The 14,855-nt window shown below is 40.8% G+C and overlaps 1 protein-coding gene across 50 annotated transcripts in view; it reads left to right on the top strand.

The window, feature by feature from the left end:
* The window catches only part of LOC127521232 (protocadherin beta-16-like), a 93,274-nt gene that overhangs the window by 72,032 nt on the left and 6,387 nt on the right, over positions 1–14,855 (top strand). For 27 of the 50 annotated variants that reach the window (XM_051910348.1, XM_051910336.1, XM_051910335.1 and 24 more), the window contains one exon: positions 14,567–14,625. In XM_051910348.1, coding sequence (XP_051766308.1) covers positions 14,567–14,625 — 59 coding nt within the window. The other 23 variants (XM_051910363.1, XM_051910364.1, XM_051910377.1 and 20 more) reach the window with 14 other exon arrangements.

A 14,855-nucleotide genomic window follows, 5' to 3' on the forward strand; every position in this document is an offset into this window, starting at 1 on the left:
GTCCTCATATTTAAAATAGTTTTAAAAGCATACTAAACAATGTTTTATTAAAATTTAAAAATGCAGAATGTTTTCTGTGATGGGTAGGTTTAGGGGTAGGGGTAGTGTAGGGGGATAGAATGTACAGTTTGTACAGTATAAAAACCATTACACCTATGGAATGTCCTCACTTTGATAGCAAAACAAACCTGTGTGGGTGGGTGGGTGTGTGGTTGTTGGGGGAGCTTGGCTCAGAGATCGCTACTCTGGATTATTTGAGCATCACCATTTTAACCACCACTTGGAAATTTTAAGACATTTATAAAGTCTGAAAAAGCTTGACTGCCGGTAAAAAGCAAATCACATGTAAAACGATACATGTACATGTTTCACAATATCAGTTGCCTATTGGAGTTGCCTAGTTCACTACAGCGCTTTAATATTTATTGATCCATTTGGCCTTTAGCATCAATATTTCTAAAACCACAATTCAGCAACGCTATCATTTGCAGTTTATACAATGTTAAACAACTTTTACTGACGCGCAGTTTCCATGTTTAACAACTTGTTTGCTCCATATTTATTATGTAGAAACGCTCAGAGATAATAACGAAAGTTTTGCCTGTGTTCAGCACTTTGGACTGGACAGCTCCGATGAGACGCTGTGTAGTTTTAGAAGGCATTGTTGCATCATTCATAAAATAAAATAAAACAACATTTAATGGGACACTGTATTTGTTCATCATTGAAAAGTCAAAAGAAGACCTAACAGCTTTCAATACCACATGAAAAACATTTGCTATAATAATTATTTTCCACTGAATTTGACGAACAAATACATTATACTTGCTCATTGGTTATTTTAACATCGCTTTGTGTACAGAAACATTTTCAAGTCTAAGTTGCTGAATAATTAGCCTGAGACTAGCTGCACTGCACATTTTAGAGCACAGTTCTCCACTAGATGCCGTAACACCACAAAGGGCTGGTTATGGCTTTAAAAAACACCAATGCATCTATTGGATGAGTGAGCGCTGAGCTCTGTACCAATCGTGCTTCAGACCGCACAAAGGGATCTACTCCCTCCCCCAGCCAGAGGAGGAGTACAATGATGAGAGCTGTAGAGCGAGAGGAAACATGAACGCTTTATGAGGCTGATCACCACAATAAGGATGCGTTGAGTAGATGTAATTATTTGAAAATGGAGAATGACATTCTGATTTTCTATGGATATAATATAAAGATTTGTTGATGGGAATATCAAGCGCAACAGAGAAATGAGGCACAGGAGGATCAGAGAATGGAAATGGGCAGCGCTTTGGCTGTTCGCTTTCTCTCTATTGTGGAATACAGTTGGAGCTCAGATTCGCTACACAATACCTGAAGAGTTAAAGGAAGGATCTATCGTTGGGAATATCGCGAAGGATCTTGGGTTTGACATCTCAGATATCGCCGAGCGTAAGTTGCGGTTAGCATCTGAATCAAATAAACAGTATTTCAGTGTGGATTCAGGGAAGGGTGATCTGGTAGTTAATGGCAGAATAGACAGAGAGACGCTCTGTGGACAAAGCGCCAGTTGTCTGATGCCACTGCAGATCGTTATTGAGAATCCATTACAGTTACATAAAGTTGAAATAGAAATACAAGATATAAACGATAATGCACCAAACTTTCATACAAAAGATGCCACATTAAAAATATATGAACTGACCGCTCCAGGCGCACGATTTACCCTTGAAAGTGCCGAGGACCTCGATGTTGGCAGCAATAGCTTAAAGACTTATTCACTGAGCAATAACAATTATTTCCGTATTAATGTTAAAACTTTGAAAGATGGGAGAATAGTACCTGAACTTGTGGTTGAAAAACCTTTAGATAGAGAGAAACAGTCTATACACAAGCTAATATTAACAGCTCTGGATGGCGGTAATCCAGTAAAATCTGGCACATCTTTATTGCAAATAATAGTTCAGGATATAAATGACAACGAACCAACATTTGAAGTTACTGCATACAAAGCATCTGTTCTAGAAAGCGCCATTGATGGTTCAAGTGTGATCGAAATAAAAGCCACTGATTTGGATGAAGGTCCTAATGGTGAAATACAGTATTCATTCGGTGCGCACACGCCTGAACTTGTAAGAAATGTTTTTAGTGTGAACGCTGAAACCGGCGAAATAACAGTAACTGGAAAACTAGATTACGAGACTAAAAAAACGTATACGTTTGATGTCTGCGCTAAAGACAAAGGAAATCCAGAGCTCGAGGGACAGTCATCGGTTCAGATAGATATCATAGATGAGAATGACAATCCTCCAGAGATTATACTGACATCTTTACCGAGCCCTGTTCCTGAAAATGCAACGGTGGGAACTGTGGTGGCTCTGATTACCGTCAAAGATTTGGACTCCGGTAATAATGGCAAAGTTGAACTAATTGTCTCTCCGGATGTTCCTTTTAAAGTTAAACCTTCTTTCGATAATCACTATTCGTTGATAACTGACTCATTATTAGATCGTGAGGTTCATTCTGAATATAATGTAGAAATACACGCCATGGACTCCGGTGTACCACCCTTAAAAACTGTGAAGACATTAAATGTTAAAGTAATTGACGTAAATGACAACCCCCCAGTATTCTCACAATCCTCATATAATGTTTACATAAACGAAAATAATCTGGCAGGTGTTTCATTGTTTTCTGTGTCTGCGAATGATATTGACCGAGACAAGAACGCTCTACTCACTTATTCAGTTCTGGATTTAAGTTCAAATCATGTTCCAGCATCGTCTTATTTTTATATCAACTCTGAGAACGGAACTATTTACAGCATGAGCTCATTTGATTATGAGAAACTGAAACTAATCAGCATTGTAGTTCAGGCTAAAGATCATGGCTCTCCATCTCTGAGCAGTAACGCCACTGTTCATGTGTTTATTCTGGACCGGAACGATAATACACCTGCTGTCATTTACCCGTCCACATCCATGGGGTCTGTCTCTCATCAGAGGATGCCCCGTTCTGCTAAAGCAGGACATCTCGTTACTAAGGTAACAGCAGTGGACGCGGACTCGGGTCATAACGCCTGGCTCTTCTACAGGCTCGCGGAGGCCACGGACGCGTCACTGTTAAGTGTGAATTTACATACGGGAGAGGTGAGGACTAAACGCGCTGTTTCAGAGCAGGATGACTCCTCTCAGAGACTGATGATAGAGATAAAGGATAATGGAGAACCGATCCAGTCCACCACAGTCACAGTGGATATATTGATAGAGGACGGGTTTCATGAGCCCATCTCAGACTATCGTGAAAAAACTATCGAGCCTAACAAGAAAAATGGCAAAATCACATTATATCTGATCATCTCTTTGGCTTCTGTGTCCTTGTTGTGTCTGATGACGTTTTTTATCTTATTGGTGAAATGTGCGCGAGGCAGTAGAGGTGGCTCAAGCTGCTGTATCAGGAGAACTGATTCTGGATACAAGAACCCCAACAGAAACCTGCAGATCCAGCTCAACACTGACGGGCCCATTAAGTATGTGGAGGTTCTGGGAGGAGACATGATGTCTCAGAGTCAGTCCTTTGGCTCCTATCTCTCTCCAATGTCAGAATTCAGTGATCTCACCCTCGTTAAGCCCAGCAGCACCACAAACTTTACAGATACACTAAACGTGCTTGATGCGTCATTACCAGACAGCGCGTGGACGTTCGAGAGCCAACAGGTGAGAAAGAACAATAACTAAGCATCATTGGAGAATTTCATGCGATAGTTTTATTCTTTGAAATAGTGCGTAAACGTAATATACGTTTATGCCACTAGCTTGTAATTTTAAGATTGATATATTGTTGGAGTTACACTTCATACTATGTAATATTGCACAAGTTTGTTAGTGTGTCTGTGTATATGAGAGAGAGCGCTAATGTTTTAATCTTCAGCACCACTCTTCTGGACAGCGGGACGGCATTTTATATAAATGCACAACTAAAAAGCTAGGCCTATATGCGAAATTATAAATAAACGCCAATTGACCTCTTTCACAGATGACGCATTTTCACATAAACGTAGCAACGTTTTTTAAATATATTTTCATTATTTAAAAAAGTACATTGATAGCAATATACGTGTGCTATCTAGGTTGTGCACTGATTTAAAAAATGTAAGGAATTTTCTATTAAACCCGCCGTGGGTCTGAATGTAATTTTGACATGCTTTTCTTTTGACTGCGGTTATCCAGCTCTCTCTATATTTCTCCTCTTTTGATAAGTCGTGGAAAAGTAATAAAGTGGGTATTTATTTATTTATTATTTTGTGGTTGGAACAAATGGGAACAGAAACATTTGCGATGGTCTCCGGTGTACCACTATAGAAGTCTACCTTGTTATATTTTTTTTCCGCGTTACAAACTCAGAAATGTAAAAAGGGTCAATTGGCAAGAAAAAAAAATGCTCAAACCTTGTTACTTGAACATCTTTTTTGTTACAGAAACATTTGCCCGCCTAAGAGTATAAGAAATAGGTCTGAAATATTTTAGAGCACAGATCTTAACTAGATGCCGTAAAACAAACAACAGATGGCTGGTTATGCCTTTAAGAAACAGCAAATCATCTATTGGATGAGTGAGCGCTGAGCTCTGTACCAATCGTGCTTCAGACCGCACAAAGGGATCTACTCCCTCCCCCAGCCAGAGGAGGAGTACAATGATGAGAGCTGTAGAGCGAGAGGAAACATGAACGCTTTATGAGGCTGATCACCACAATGAGGATGCGTTGAGTAGACGAATTTAAAAATGAAGAATATCATTCCGTTTTGCTGTGGATATAGAATAACGATTTGTTAATGGGAATATCAAGTACAAAGACATGAGGCACAAAAGGATCGGGGGATGGAAATGGGCAGCGCTTTGGCTGTTCGCTTTCTCTCTATTGTGGAATACAGTTGGAGCTCAGATTCGTTACACAATACCTGAAGAGTTAAAGGAAGGATCTATCGTTGGGAATATCGCGAAGGATCTTGGGTTTGACATCTCAGATATCGCCGAGCGTAAGTTGCGGTTAGCATCTGAATCAAATAAACAGTATTTCAGTGTGGATTCAGGGAAGGGTGATCTGGTAGTTAATGGCAGAATAGACAGAGAGACGCTCTGTGGACAAAGCGCCAGTTGTCTGATGCCACTGCAGATCGTTATTGAGAATCCATTACAGTTACATAGTGTAGAGATAGAAATACAAGATATAAACGATAATGCTCCAAACTTCCATACTAAAGATGCCACATTAAAAATATCTGAACTGATTGCTTCCGGCGCACGATTTACCCTTGAAAGTGCCGAGGACCTCGATGTTGGCAGCAATAGCTTAAAGTCTTACACACTGAGCAATAACAATTATTTCCGTGTTAATGTTAAAACTCTAAAAGATGGAAGAATAGTACCTGAACTTGTGGTTGAAAAACCTTTAGATAGAGAGAAACAGTCTATACACAAGCTAATATTAACAGCTCTAGATGGCGGTAATCCGGTCAAATCTGGCACGTCTGTATTGCAAATAATTGTTCAAGATATAAATGACAACGAACCAAAATTTGAAGTTGCTGCATACAAAGCATCTGTTTTAGAAAGAGCCATAGTTGGCTCAAGTGTGCTTAAAATAAAAGCGACCGATTTGGATGAAGGTCCTAATGGTGAAATACAGTATGCATTCGGTGCGCACACGCCTGAACATGTAAGAAATGTTTTTAGTGTGAACGCTGAAACCGGCGAAATCACAGTCGTTGGAAAACTAGATTACGAGACTAAAAAGTCGTATACATTTGATGTCTGCGCTAAAGACAAAGGAAATCCAGAGCTCGAGGGACAGTCATCAGTTCAGATAGATATCATAGATGAGAATGACAATCCTCCAGAGATTATACTGACATCTTTACCGAGCCCTGTTCCTGAAAATGCAACGGTGGGAACTGTGGTGGCTCTGATTACCGTCAAAGATTTGGACTCCGGTAATAATGGCAAAGTTGAGCTAACTGTCCCTCCGGATGTTCCATTTAAATTGAAACCTTTTCATAATCATTATTCACTGATAACTGATTCATTATTAGACCGTGAGGTTCATTCAGAATATAATGTAGAAATACTGGCCATGGATTCCGGTGTACCACCCTTAAAAACTGTGAAAACGGTAACTGTGAAAGTATTTGACGTGAATGACAACCCTCCAGTATTCTCACAGTCCTCATATAATGTTTACATAAACGAAAATAATCTAGCAGGCACTTCACTGTTTTCTGTATCTGCTTCTGATATTGATCAGGATAAAAACGCTCTCCTCACTTATACAATTCTGGATTCAAGCTCCAATCATGTACCAGTATCATCTTACTTTTATATTAATTCTGAGAATGGAACAATTTACTGCATGAGCACTTTTGATTATGAAAAGGTAAAACTTTTCAGTGTTATAGTTCAGGCTAAAGATCATGGCTCTCCATCTCTGAGCAGTAATGCCACAGTTCATGTGTTTATTCTGGACCGGAACGATAACGCACCTGCTGTCATTTACCCGTCCACATCCATGGGGTCTGTCTCTCATCAGAGGATGCCCCGTTCTGCAAAAGCAGGACATCTCGTTACTAAGGTAACAGCAGTGGACGCGGACTCGGGTCATAACGCCTGGCTCTTCTACAGGCTCGCGGAGGCCACGGACGCGTCACTGTTAAGTGTGAATTTGCATACGGGAGAGGTGAGGACTAAACGCGCTGTTTCAGAGCAGGATGACTCCTCTCAGAGACTGATGATAGAGATAAAGGATAATGGAGAACCGATCCAGTCCACCACAGTCACAGTGGATATATTGATAGAGGACGGGTTTCATGAGCCCATCTCAGACTATCGTGAAAAAACTATCGAGCCCAACAAGAAAAGTGGCAAAATTACTTTATATCTGATCATCTCTTTGGCTTCTGTGTCCTTGTTGTGTCTGATGACATTTTTCATCTTATTGGTGAAATGTGCGCGAGGCAGTAGAGGCGGCTCAAGCTGCTGTTTCAGGAGAACTGATTCTGAATACAAGAACCCCAACAGAAACCTGCAGATCCAGCTCAACACTGACGGGCCCATTAAGTATGTGGAGGTTCTGGGAGGAGACATGATGTCTCAGAGTCAGTCCTTTGGCTCCTATCTCTCTCCAATGTCAGAATTCAGTGATCTCACCCTCGTTAAGCCCAGCAGCACCACAAACTTTACAGACACTCTAAACGTGCTTGATGCGTCATTACCAGACAGTGCTTGGACGTTTGAGAGCCAACAGGTGAGACAAACTCGTTTCAAACAAGTTAATGTCATTTAAACAAGTTAATGTTTATACATTCACTATATATTATGCTTACGTAACAGTGATACAGGGACGCTGCTTTCAGCACCTAGGACAGCGTCATATGTGCTTTTGTCTGAGAGAATAAATGTCCTCCAGTAGAAACGCACGATTATAACCCCACCTGAAAGTCATTACCAACACACACACACACACACACACATACAATTATATATATATATATTAAACGTCCTCTAGATATAAAACATGCTGACATTTGAACATTAATGCATGATGATGATGATGATGATGATGATGATGATAATAATAATAATAATAATAATAATAATAATAATAATAATCCCAAATAATTAAATAGTAGCTTTAAATAATTGATTTAGAAATATTTCATTTGTACAGACAGCATAAATAAAACTATGGTGACGCATGATGCATCATACTCTTCCATTGTAAGGTTCTTTGTTGTGAGTTTGACAGCCGGTGCTGATGTTGTGCCTTTAAGAGGCAGTTCTCTTGCTATTGGTTATTGCGCTTTATGCCTACACCAATCACATGCAGAATTGTACAAAGAGATCTACTCCCTCCCCCACTGACATTACAACGTTCAGTGCAAGCGGAGGCGAGGGATGCTCTAATCGCTCCGATAAAATGGATTTTAACATATTTTTGAGGCAAAATGGTCAAGCTAAATTGTCGTCGTGGTGGGATCCCTAGTTTTTATTAGCACGGCGAATCGTCTGGATTTTATATCAAAATGCCAAAGAAGGTGGCATTCAGATGGCGGAGACATTATTTGCTCTTCTTTTTTCTCTTTCTTCTTTTGTGGAGTACGACAGAAGGACAGACTCGCTACTCAATTCCAGAGGAATTAAATGTGGGCGCTGTGGTTGGAAATATTGCAAAAGATTTAGGTTTGAAAATATCTGAGTTGTATGACCGTAAATTGCGAATAGCCTCTGAATCAGGTAAGCAGTATTTCAGCTTGGATTTACGCAGAGGAGAGATAGTGGTTAATGAAAGAATCGACAGAGAAATCCTTTGTGGAGAAAACGCAAATTGTCTGTTGCCTCTTCAAATCGTTATCGAGGACCCTTTACAACTTTACAGAGTGGAAGTCGACATACAGGATATTAATGACAATTACCCGCATTTTCAGTTGACGGACCGCGTTTTAAAAATAGCAGAATCCACTGTTCCTGGCGTGCGCTTTCCTTTGGAGAGCGCAGTAGACCCAGATGTAGGCAGTAACTCTTTGAAATCGTACACGTTGAGTAAAGACGAATGTTTCAGTTTAAAAATAAAAGATCTTGGTGATGGTCGAAAGGTACCAGAATTAGTTCTGGAGAAACCTTTGGATCGCGAGAAGAAACCGATGCATCAGTTAATGTTAACTGCCTTAGACGGAGGGAACCCGGTTAGATCTGGAACGTCCCAAATTAATGTCACAGTGCTGGATAACAACGACAACAATCCAGTATTTGAGAAAAATGTTTACAAAATAGCTATTGCTGAAAACACTAAACAAGGTACGACATTTCTAAAAGTTGAAGCAAAAGACTTGGACGAAGGTCAAAATGGAGAGATAAAATATTCCTTAGGAGAGCACACATCTGATGCTTTGCGCTCATTGTTTCACATCGATGAGAAAACCGGGGAAATTTTTCTGAACGGGGAATTGGACTATGAAATCACTCCTATGTACAACATTGAGATACGTGCCAGAGACAGAGGTGTCCCCGAAATGGAGGGCCATTGCACGGTAAAAATAGAAGTCTCGGATATTAACGACAATCCACCGCAGATACTGCTTACGTCTAAACCTAGTCCTGTGCGCGAGGACGCGCCAAGCGGGACAGTTGTAGCGTTAATAAGCGCACGGGACATTGACTCTGGTGAAAATGGAAAAGTCAGACTACAGACACAGTCTGACCTTCCATTTATTTTAAAACCATCTTTCTCAAATGAATATTCGTTGGTTACAAATGGTGTTTTAGACCGCGAATCGTTCCCGGAGTATAACGTGGAAATCACTGCATTTGACTCAGGCTCTCCGCCTTTAAGTAGCAAAACAATAATTCCAGTTAAAATTCTTGATGTTAACGATAATTCCCCGAAGTTCTCTGATAGCGTGTATTATGTGTACATAACAGAGAATAACACTCCAGGCTCTATTATCTGTTCAGTATCCGCCCAAGACGTTGATGTCGGCGTAAATGGCAAAATCTCATACTCCATTGAGAACCCTAAAGTTTGGGATACTCCAATATCATCGTATATGTACATAAACTCTGACAATGGAAGCATATTTAGCATGCATTCGTTTGACTTCGAAAAAATAAAAGTGTTTGAGGTCATCGTTCAGGCTAAAGATCATGGCTCTCCATCTCTAAGCAGCAACGCCACAGTGTATGTGTTTATTTTGGACCAGAACGACAATGTTCCCTCTGTCATTTACCCGTCCGCACTCATGGGGTCTGTCTCTCATCAGAGGATGCCCCGTTCTGCTAAAGCAGGACATCTCGTTACTAAGGTAACAGCAGTGGACGCGGACTCGGGTCATAACGCCTGGCTCTTCTACAGGCTCGCGGAGGCCACGGACGTGTCACTGTTCAGTGTGAATTTGCATACGGGAGAGGTGAGGACTAAACGCGCTGTTTCAGAGCAGGATGACTCCTCTCAGAGACTGATGATAGAGATAAAGGATAATGGAGGCCCGGAGCTTTCTACTACGGTTACGGTGGATATGCTAATAGAGGATGGGTTTCATGAGCCCATCTCTGACTATTATAAGAAAAACGTAGAGCCTAGCAAAAAAAGTGGAAAAATTACTTTATATCTGATCATCTCCTTAGCTGCTGTGTCTTTATTGTCTTTGGTGACATTTTTCATCTTATTGGTGAAATGTGCGCGAGGCAGTAGAGGTGGCTCAAGCTGCTGTATCAGGAGAACTGATTCTGAATACAAGAACCCCAACAGAAACCTGCAGATCCAGCTCAACACTGACGGGCCCATTAAGTATGTGGAGGTTCTGGGAGGAGACATGATGTCTCAGAGTCAGTCCTTTGGCTCCTATCTCTCTCCAATGTCAGAATTCAGTGATCTCACCCTCGTTAAGCCCAGCAGCACCACAAACTTTACAGACACTCTAAACGTGCTTGATGCGTCATTACCAGACAGCGCGTGGACGTTTGAGAGCCAACAGGTGAGGCAAACTCGTTTCAAACATTATGTTTATACATTCATGGTACATTATGTTTACGTAACGGTAAAATAGGGACGGTGCTTTCAGCACCTTGGACAGCATCATGCTTGCTTTTGTCTGTGCGAAGTAACTTTCCTCCAATAGAAACGCACGATTTTAACCCCACCCATTTTAACTTTTCTCCATGACCCGCACACTTGTTGCTCTCAAGAGCTGTATTGTTATTTTAGAAACTTACAGCCAATGGTGGAGATCATGGATACAAAAAATTTCTATCATACTTGGCAATGTCTTGCGCAGTCTAGGATATGCATAAATTAAAATCTCGAAGAAGTCAATAGCTACTAGTGAAAATACTCAATTAAAAATGGAGAGTAAAGAGCTTTTTCAGAGATCTTTGGACTGGGCTGCAATTTGGATTGTTCTTAATGCTTTGTGTGTGGCAACGCACGCTTCGGAACTTTTATATTCCACAGCGGAGGAATCTAAACCAGGAACTATTGTTGGACACTTGACTAAAGATTTAGGAATGGACGCTCAAGTGATACTTCTAAGACAGATGCAAATAATCTCGGAATTTAATGATAAATATTTTGACGTAGACCTGACATCTGGAGCATTGGTGGTCAAGCAAACAGTGGACAGAGAGAGTATGTGCGGAGGAAGTTTACATTGTCATATTAGGATTCAGATTTCACTTCAAAATCCATTGGAAATGCACAGCGTTACGATAGAAATTGTGGATGTTAACGACAACGCGCCACATTTCCAAAGCCGAAACACTTCTTTGGAAGTTTCAGAAGCGGCTGCGCCCGGCACAATGTTTCGTTTAGAAAGTGCGCATGACCCTGACGTTGGTGTGAACTCACTACGCGCTTATTTTCTTAGTCAAAACGATTGTTTTATTCTAAAAGTAGAGACTAAAAGTGATGGAAGTAAAATCCCAATTTTAGCCTTAAACAAGCCTCTTGACAGAGAAAAGATGAGTGAATTTAAGTTGATTTTAACTGCAGTTGATGGTGGAAGTGCAGAAAAGTCCGGAAATACTGCCATTTTTATAAATATTTTAGATGTCAATGACAATGCTCCACACTTTCATAATCCTACAAAAAGAGTCACGCTTTTAGAAAATTCACCTCATAGAACATTAGTTACAACTCTTAATGCCTCCGATGCCGATCACGGTCAAAATGGTGAAATATCTTACATGTTCGATAAATACACCCCTGATAATGTTTTGAAACTCTTTAGCGTGGATTCTATGACGGGCGAAATTAGAGTTACAGGACTAGTCGATCACGAGCTCTCTAACGTGTATGACGTCACTATTCTTGCTAGGGACAAAGGAACACCCCCCATGGAGGGCTCGTGCAACATCAAAATCGAGATTATTGACGTGAATGACAACACTCCTGTTATCAGCATTAATGTGGTTTCTCCTGTAATCTCTGAAGATGTGAGTTCAGGCACTGTCATCGCCCTCATCAAAGTTAGAGATGAAGACACAGGGAAAAATGGTGAAGTGAGTGTGGACATCCCTTATGGAATGCCTTTCAAGATGAGTTCACCATATAAGGGGCTTTTCACTTTAATGACTGATGGCCAGCTGGACAGAGAGGCTTTGGCTGAATACACCATCACTGTGATCGCCACAGACTCTGGTTCCCCGCCTCGTTCCTCACAGGAATCTTTTGTGTTACGTCTTTCAGATGTTAATGATAACCCCCCAGTCTTTTCACAGCCTTCTTACTCTGTAGACATAGCCGAAAACAATGCCCCAAATGCTCCCCTTCTGTCCGTGTCTGCATCAGACCCAGATGTGGGTGAGAATTCTACAGTTTCTTTCTCAATTCTGGAGAGCGAGGCTCTCGGTATGTCTGCGTCTTCATATGTATATATAAACCCAGATAGTGGGCAGATATATGCCATGAGAAAGTTTGACTATGAGCAACTGAATGCGTTTCAATTCGTGGTGCAGGTTCTTGATAGAGGAACTCCAGCTCAAAGCTCCAACACCACAGTGCATGTGTTTATTAAAGATCAGAACGATCACCCTCCTGTCCTTATATACCCTGCACCCCCATCTGATCAAACATTACAGTTTTTAGTACCTAGCACAGCCGGTATCGGATACCTTGTCAATCGCATCGCATTTGTAGATGGTGATAGTGGCCACAATGCCTGGTTATTCTACAGAATCTCAGGCCCTGATGCTGAAATGTTTCACATAGGCGCACATACTGGAGAGCTGCGTATAGCCCGTGAACTTATAGCAGAGGACAATAAATCTGTCTTTAGTCTGACTGTGATTGTAAAAGATAACGGAAGGCCTTCTCTCTCCGCTAGCGTGGTAGTTAACATCACCCTGGCTGAAAAAGCCTCAGACGTCTCTTCTGAACGCAGGAGCTCTACCTCCAAAAGACCAACAGGGCCTGACCTCACTTTGTATCTTATAATCACTTTATCCTTCATTATTGCTGTTTCATTCCTGGCTATCGTTGTTATAGCAGTGCGCTGGCTCGGCCACCGTGGTTACATCATGTGCCTCATGCAAAAACTTGGTTTCAAGCACGCACCTCGTGAGCACCAACACAATGACCTCCACCTGCAGCTAAATACTGACGGTCCTGTTAGATACATGGAGGTCGTGGGGGCCTCTCGGGATTTCCACAAACATACATATGCACCTGGTTTCTCCACCATCTCCAGCAGAAGCGACTTTGTGTTTGTTAAGGCCCCACAGAGCACTCTAAGCATGCGACTGTCAAAAAGACTCTTCGCTCACTCACTCATGAAGGTGAGAGTTTCAGGAAACATTATGCATTAGCGTTTAAAAGTTTGGGGTTGGTAAGCTTTTTAATGTTTTTGAAAGAAGTCACTTATGCTCACCAAGACTGCATTTGTGTTCTATTTTAAAATATTTTTAAATATAACCATGTGATGGCAAAGCTGAATTTTCAGCATCATTACTCCAGTCTTCAGTGTCACATGATCCTTTAGAAATAATTCTAATATGCTAATTACAGTACTCAAGAAACATTTCTTATTATCAATGTTAAAAACAGTTCTGGCTTAATATTTTTGTGGAAATATTTTTATTTTTTCAAGATTCTTTGACAATACAAAGTTCCATCATGCTGTTTATGTCCATTAATTACTAATGACGCAGGCTTCAGTCACTATGACTCACTTTTTGGGCTAAGCTCTGTAATGCTAAGTGTATTAATAATCAGGTCATGATTGGAGCTATTTCCAGGCCCAGTGACACAGCAGATAATTCAACAATATGAATCTGAGAAGAGTTATGATTAAAAATAGTCGAACATTCTAGCCAGATGAAGCTGACTTTTGTAATCCTTATAATTTAGAAATAGAAGCAGTTGGATGAAGCTGTATGCATGCTATGCAGTCCAAAATGGCTGCCTGTCTTTGTGTAATCTGCACTAGAGTTTAGAGGATCATAACAGTGTGACATTGCACATGCCTTGAATAGTCTCCTGCAACATAATGGCTCAACTCGGTGTGGGGAAATGCAGTAGAATTGTGTGGGATAATAAGGAAATTAAAAAAAAAAATAAAAAAAGACAAAATTATGAAATATGCCCCCCCCCCCTTTTTTTTTTGGGCATATTTCATAATTTTAGCCATAATCCACCCAGAGGTGAGCTCATATTTTGTTTGATACAGACTTGTGTGTATTTTCCTCATGTACACGCACTCATGCATGACAGCAACATGATCGAAGTTTCAATTATTCACACACACTCTCCCTCAATCTATTTTCCACCCTATGTTCTTCTTTGTTGCTCTGTTTCTCACTGCTCCCCTCAGATTTTTCTTTCTGTTCTGGCAAAGGTGCAGTTTCAAACAGTCCTGAGGAGAAACAGAAGACGTGCATCAAATTGTACTCGGATGTGGATAATACAAATTTGTGTTTCAGAACTACAACCTCTTATGACAGGATGGAGGGACCTGCTCTCCATAACGGACTACTAGTGCATATGAATCTCTGTGCCAAACAATAGATTTTGACAAAATATCTTTTCTTCTCATTTTCAGCAAAAGCCACCTAACTCTGACTGGCGATTTCCTCCGAACCAGAGGCCCGGACCAAGCGGGTGAGTGTTGGATTCAATTTACTTGTCTCGCAAAACCTAAAAATACATTTGAGATTATCCACGTGGTATTACGTTCTCTGTTTTGTAATAATTTTAATTTAATCTGTCTGATTGGAATGAGATAACGGAGCATAATAACAGAGCAAAATCAGGGATTACCCGTAAACATTTGAGCGCCCAGATTTTTAATGGCCGCCATCTTCTGAAATTAGTCAGCAAGAAGAGTTAAG

The sequence above is a fragment of the Ctenopharyngodon idella genome, chromosome 10 (assembly GCF_019924925.1).
Source record: "Ctenopharyngodon idella isolate HZGC_01 chromosome 10, HZGC01, whole genome shotgun sequence".
Lineage (NCBI taxonomy): Eukaryota > Metazoa > Chordata > Actinopteri > Cypriniformes > Xenocyprididae > Ctenopharyngodon > Ctenopharyngodon idella.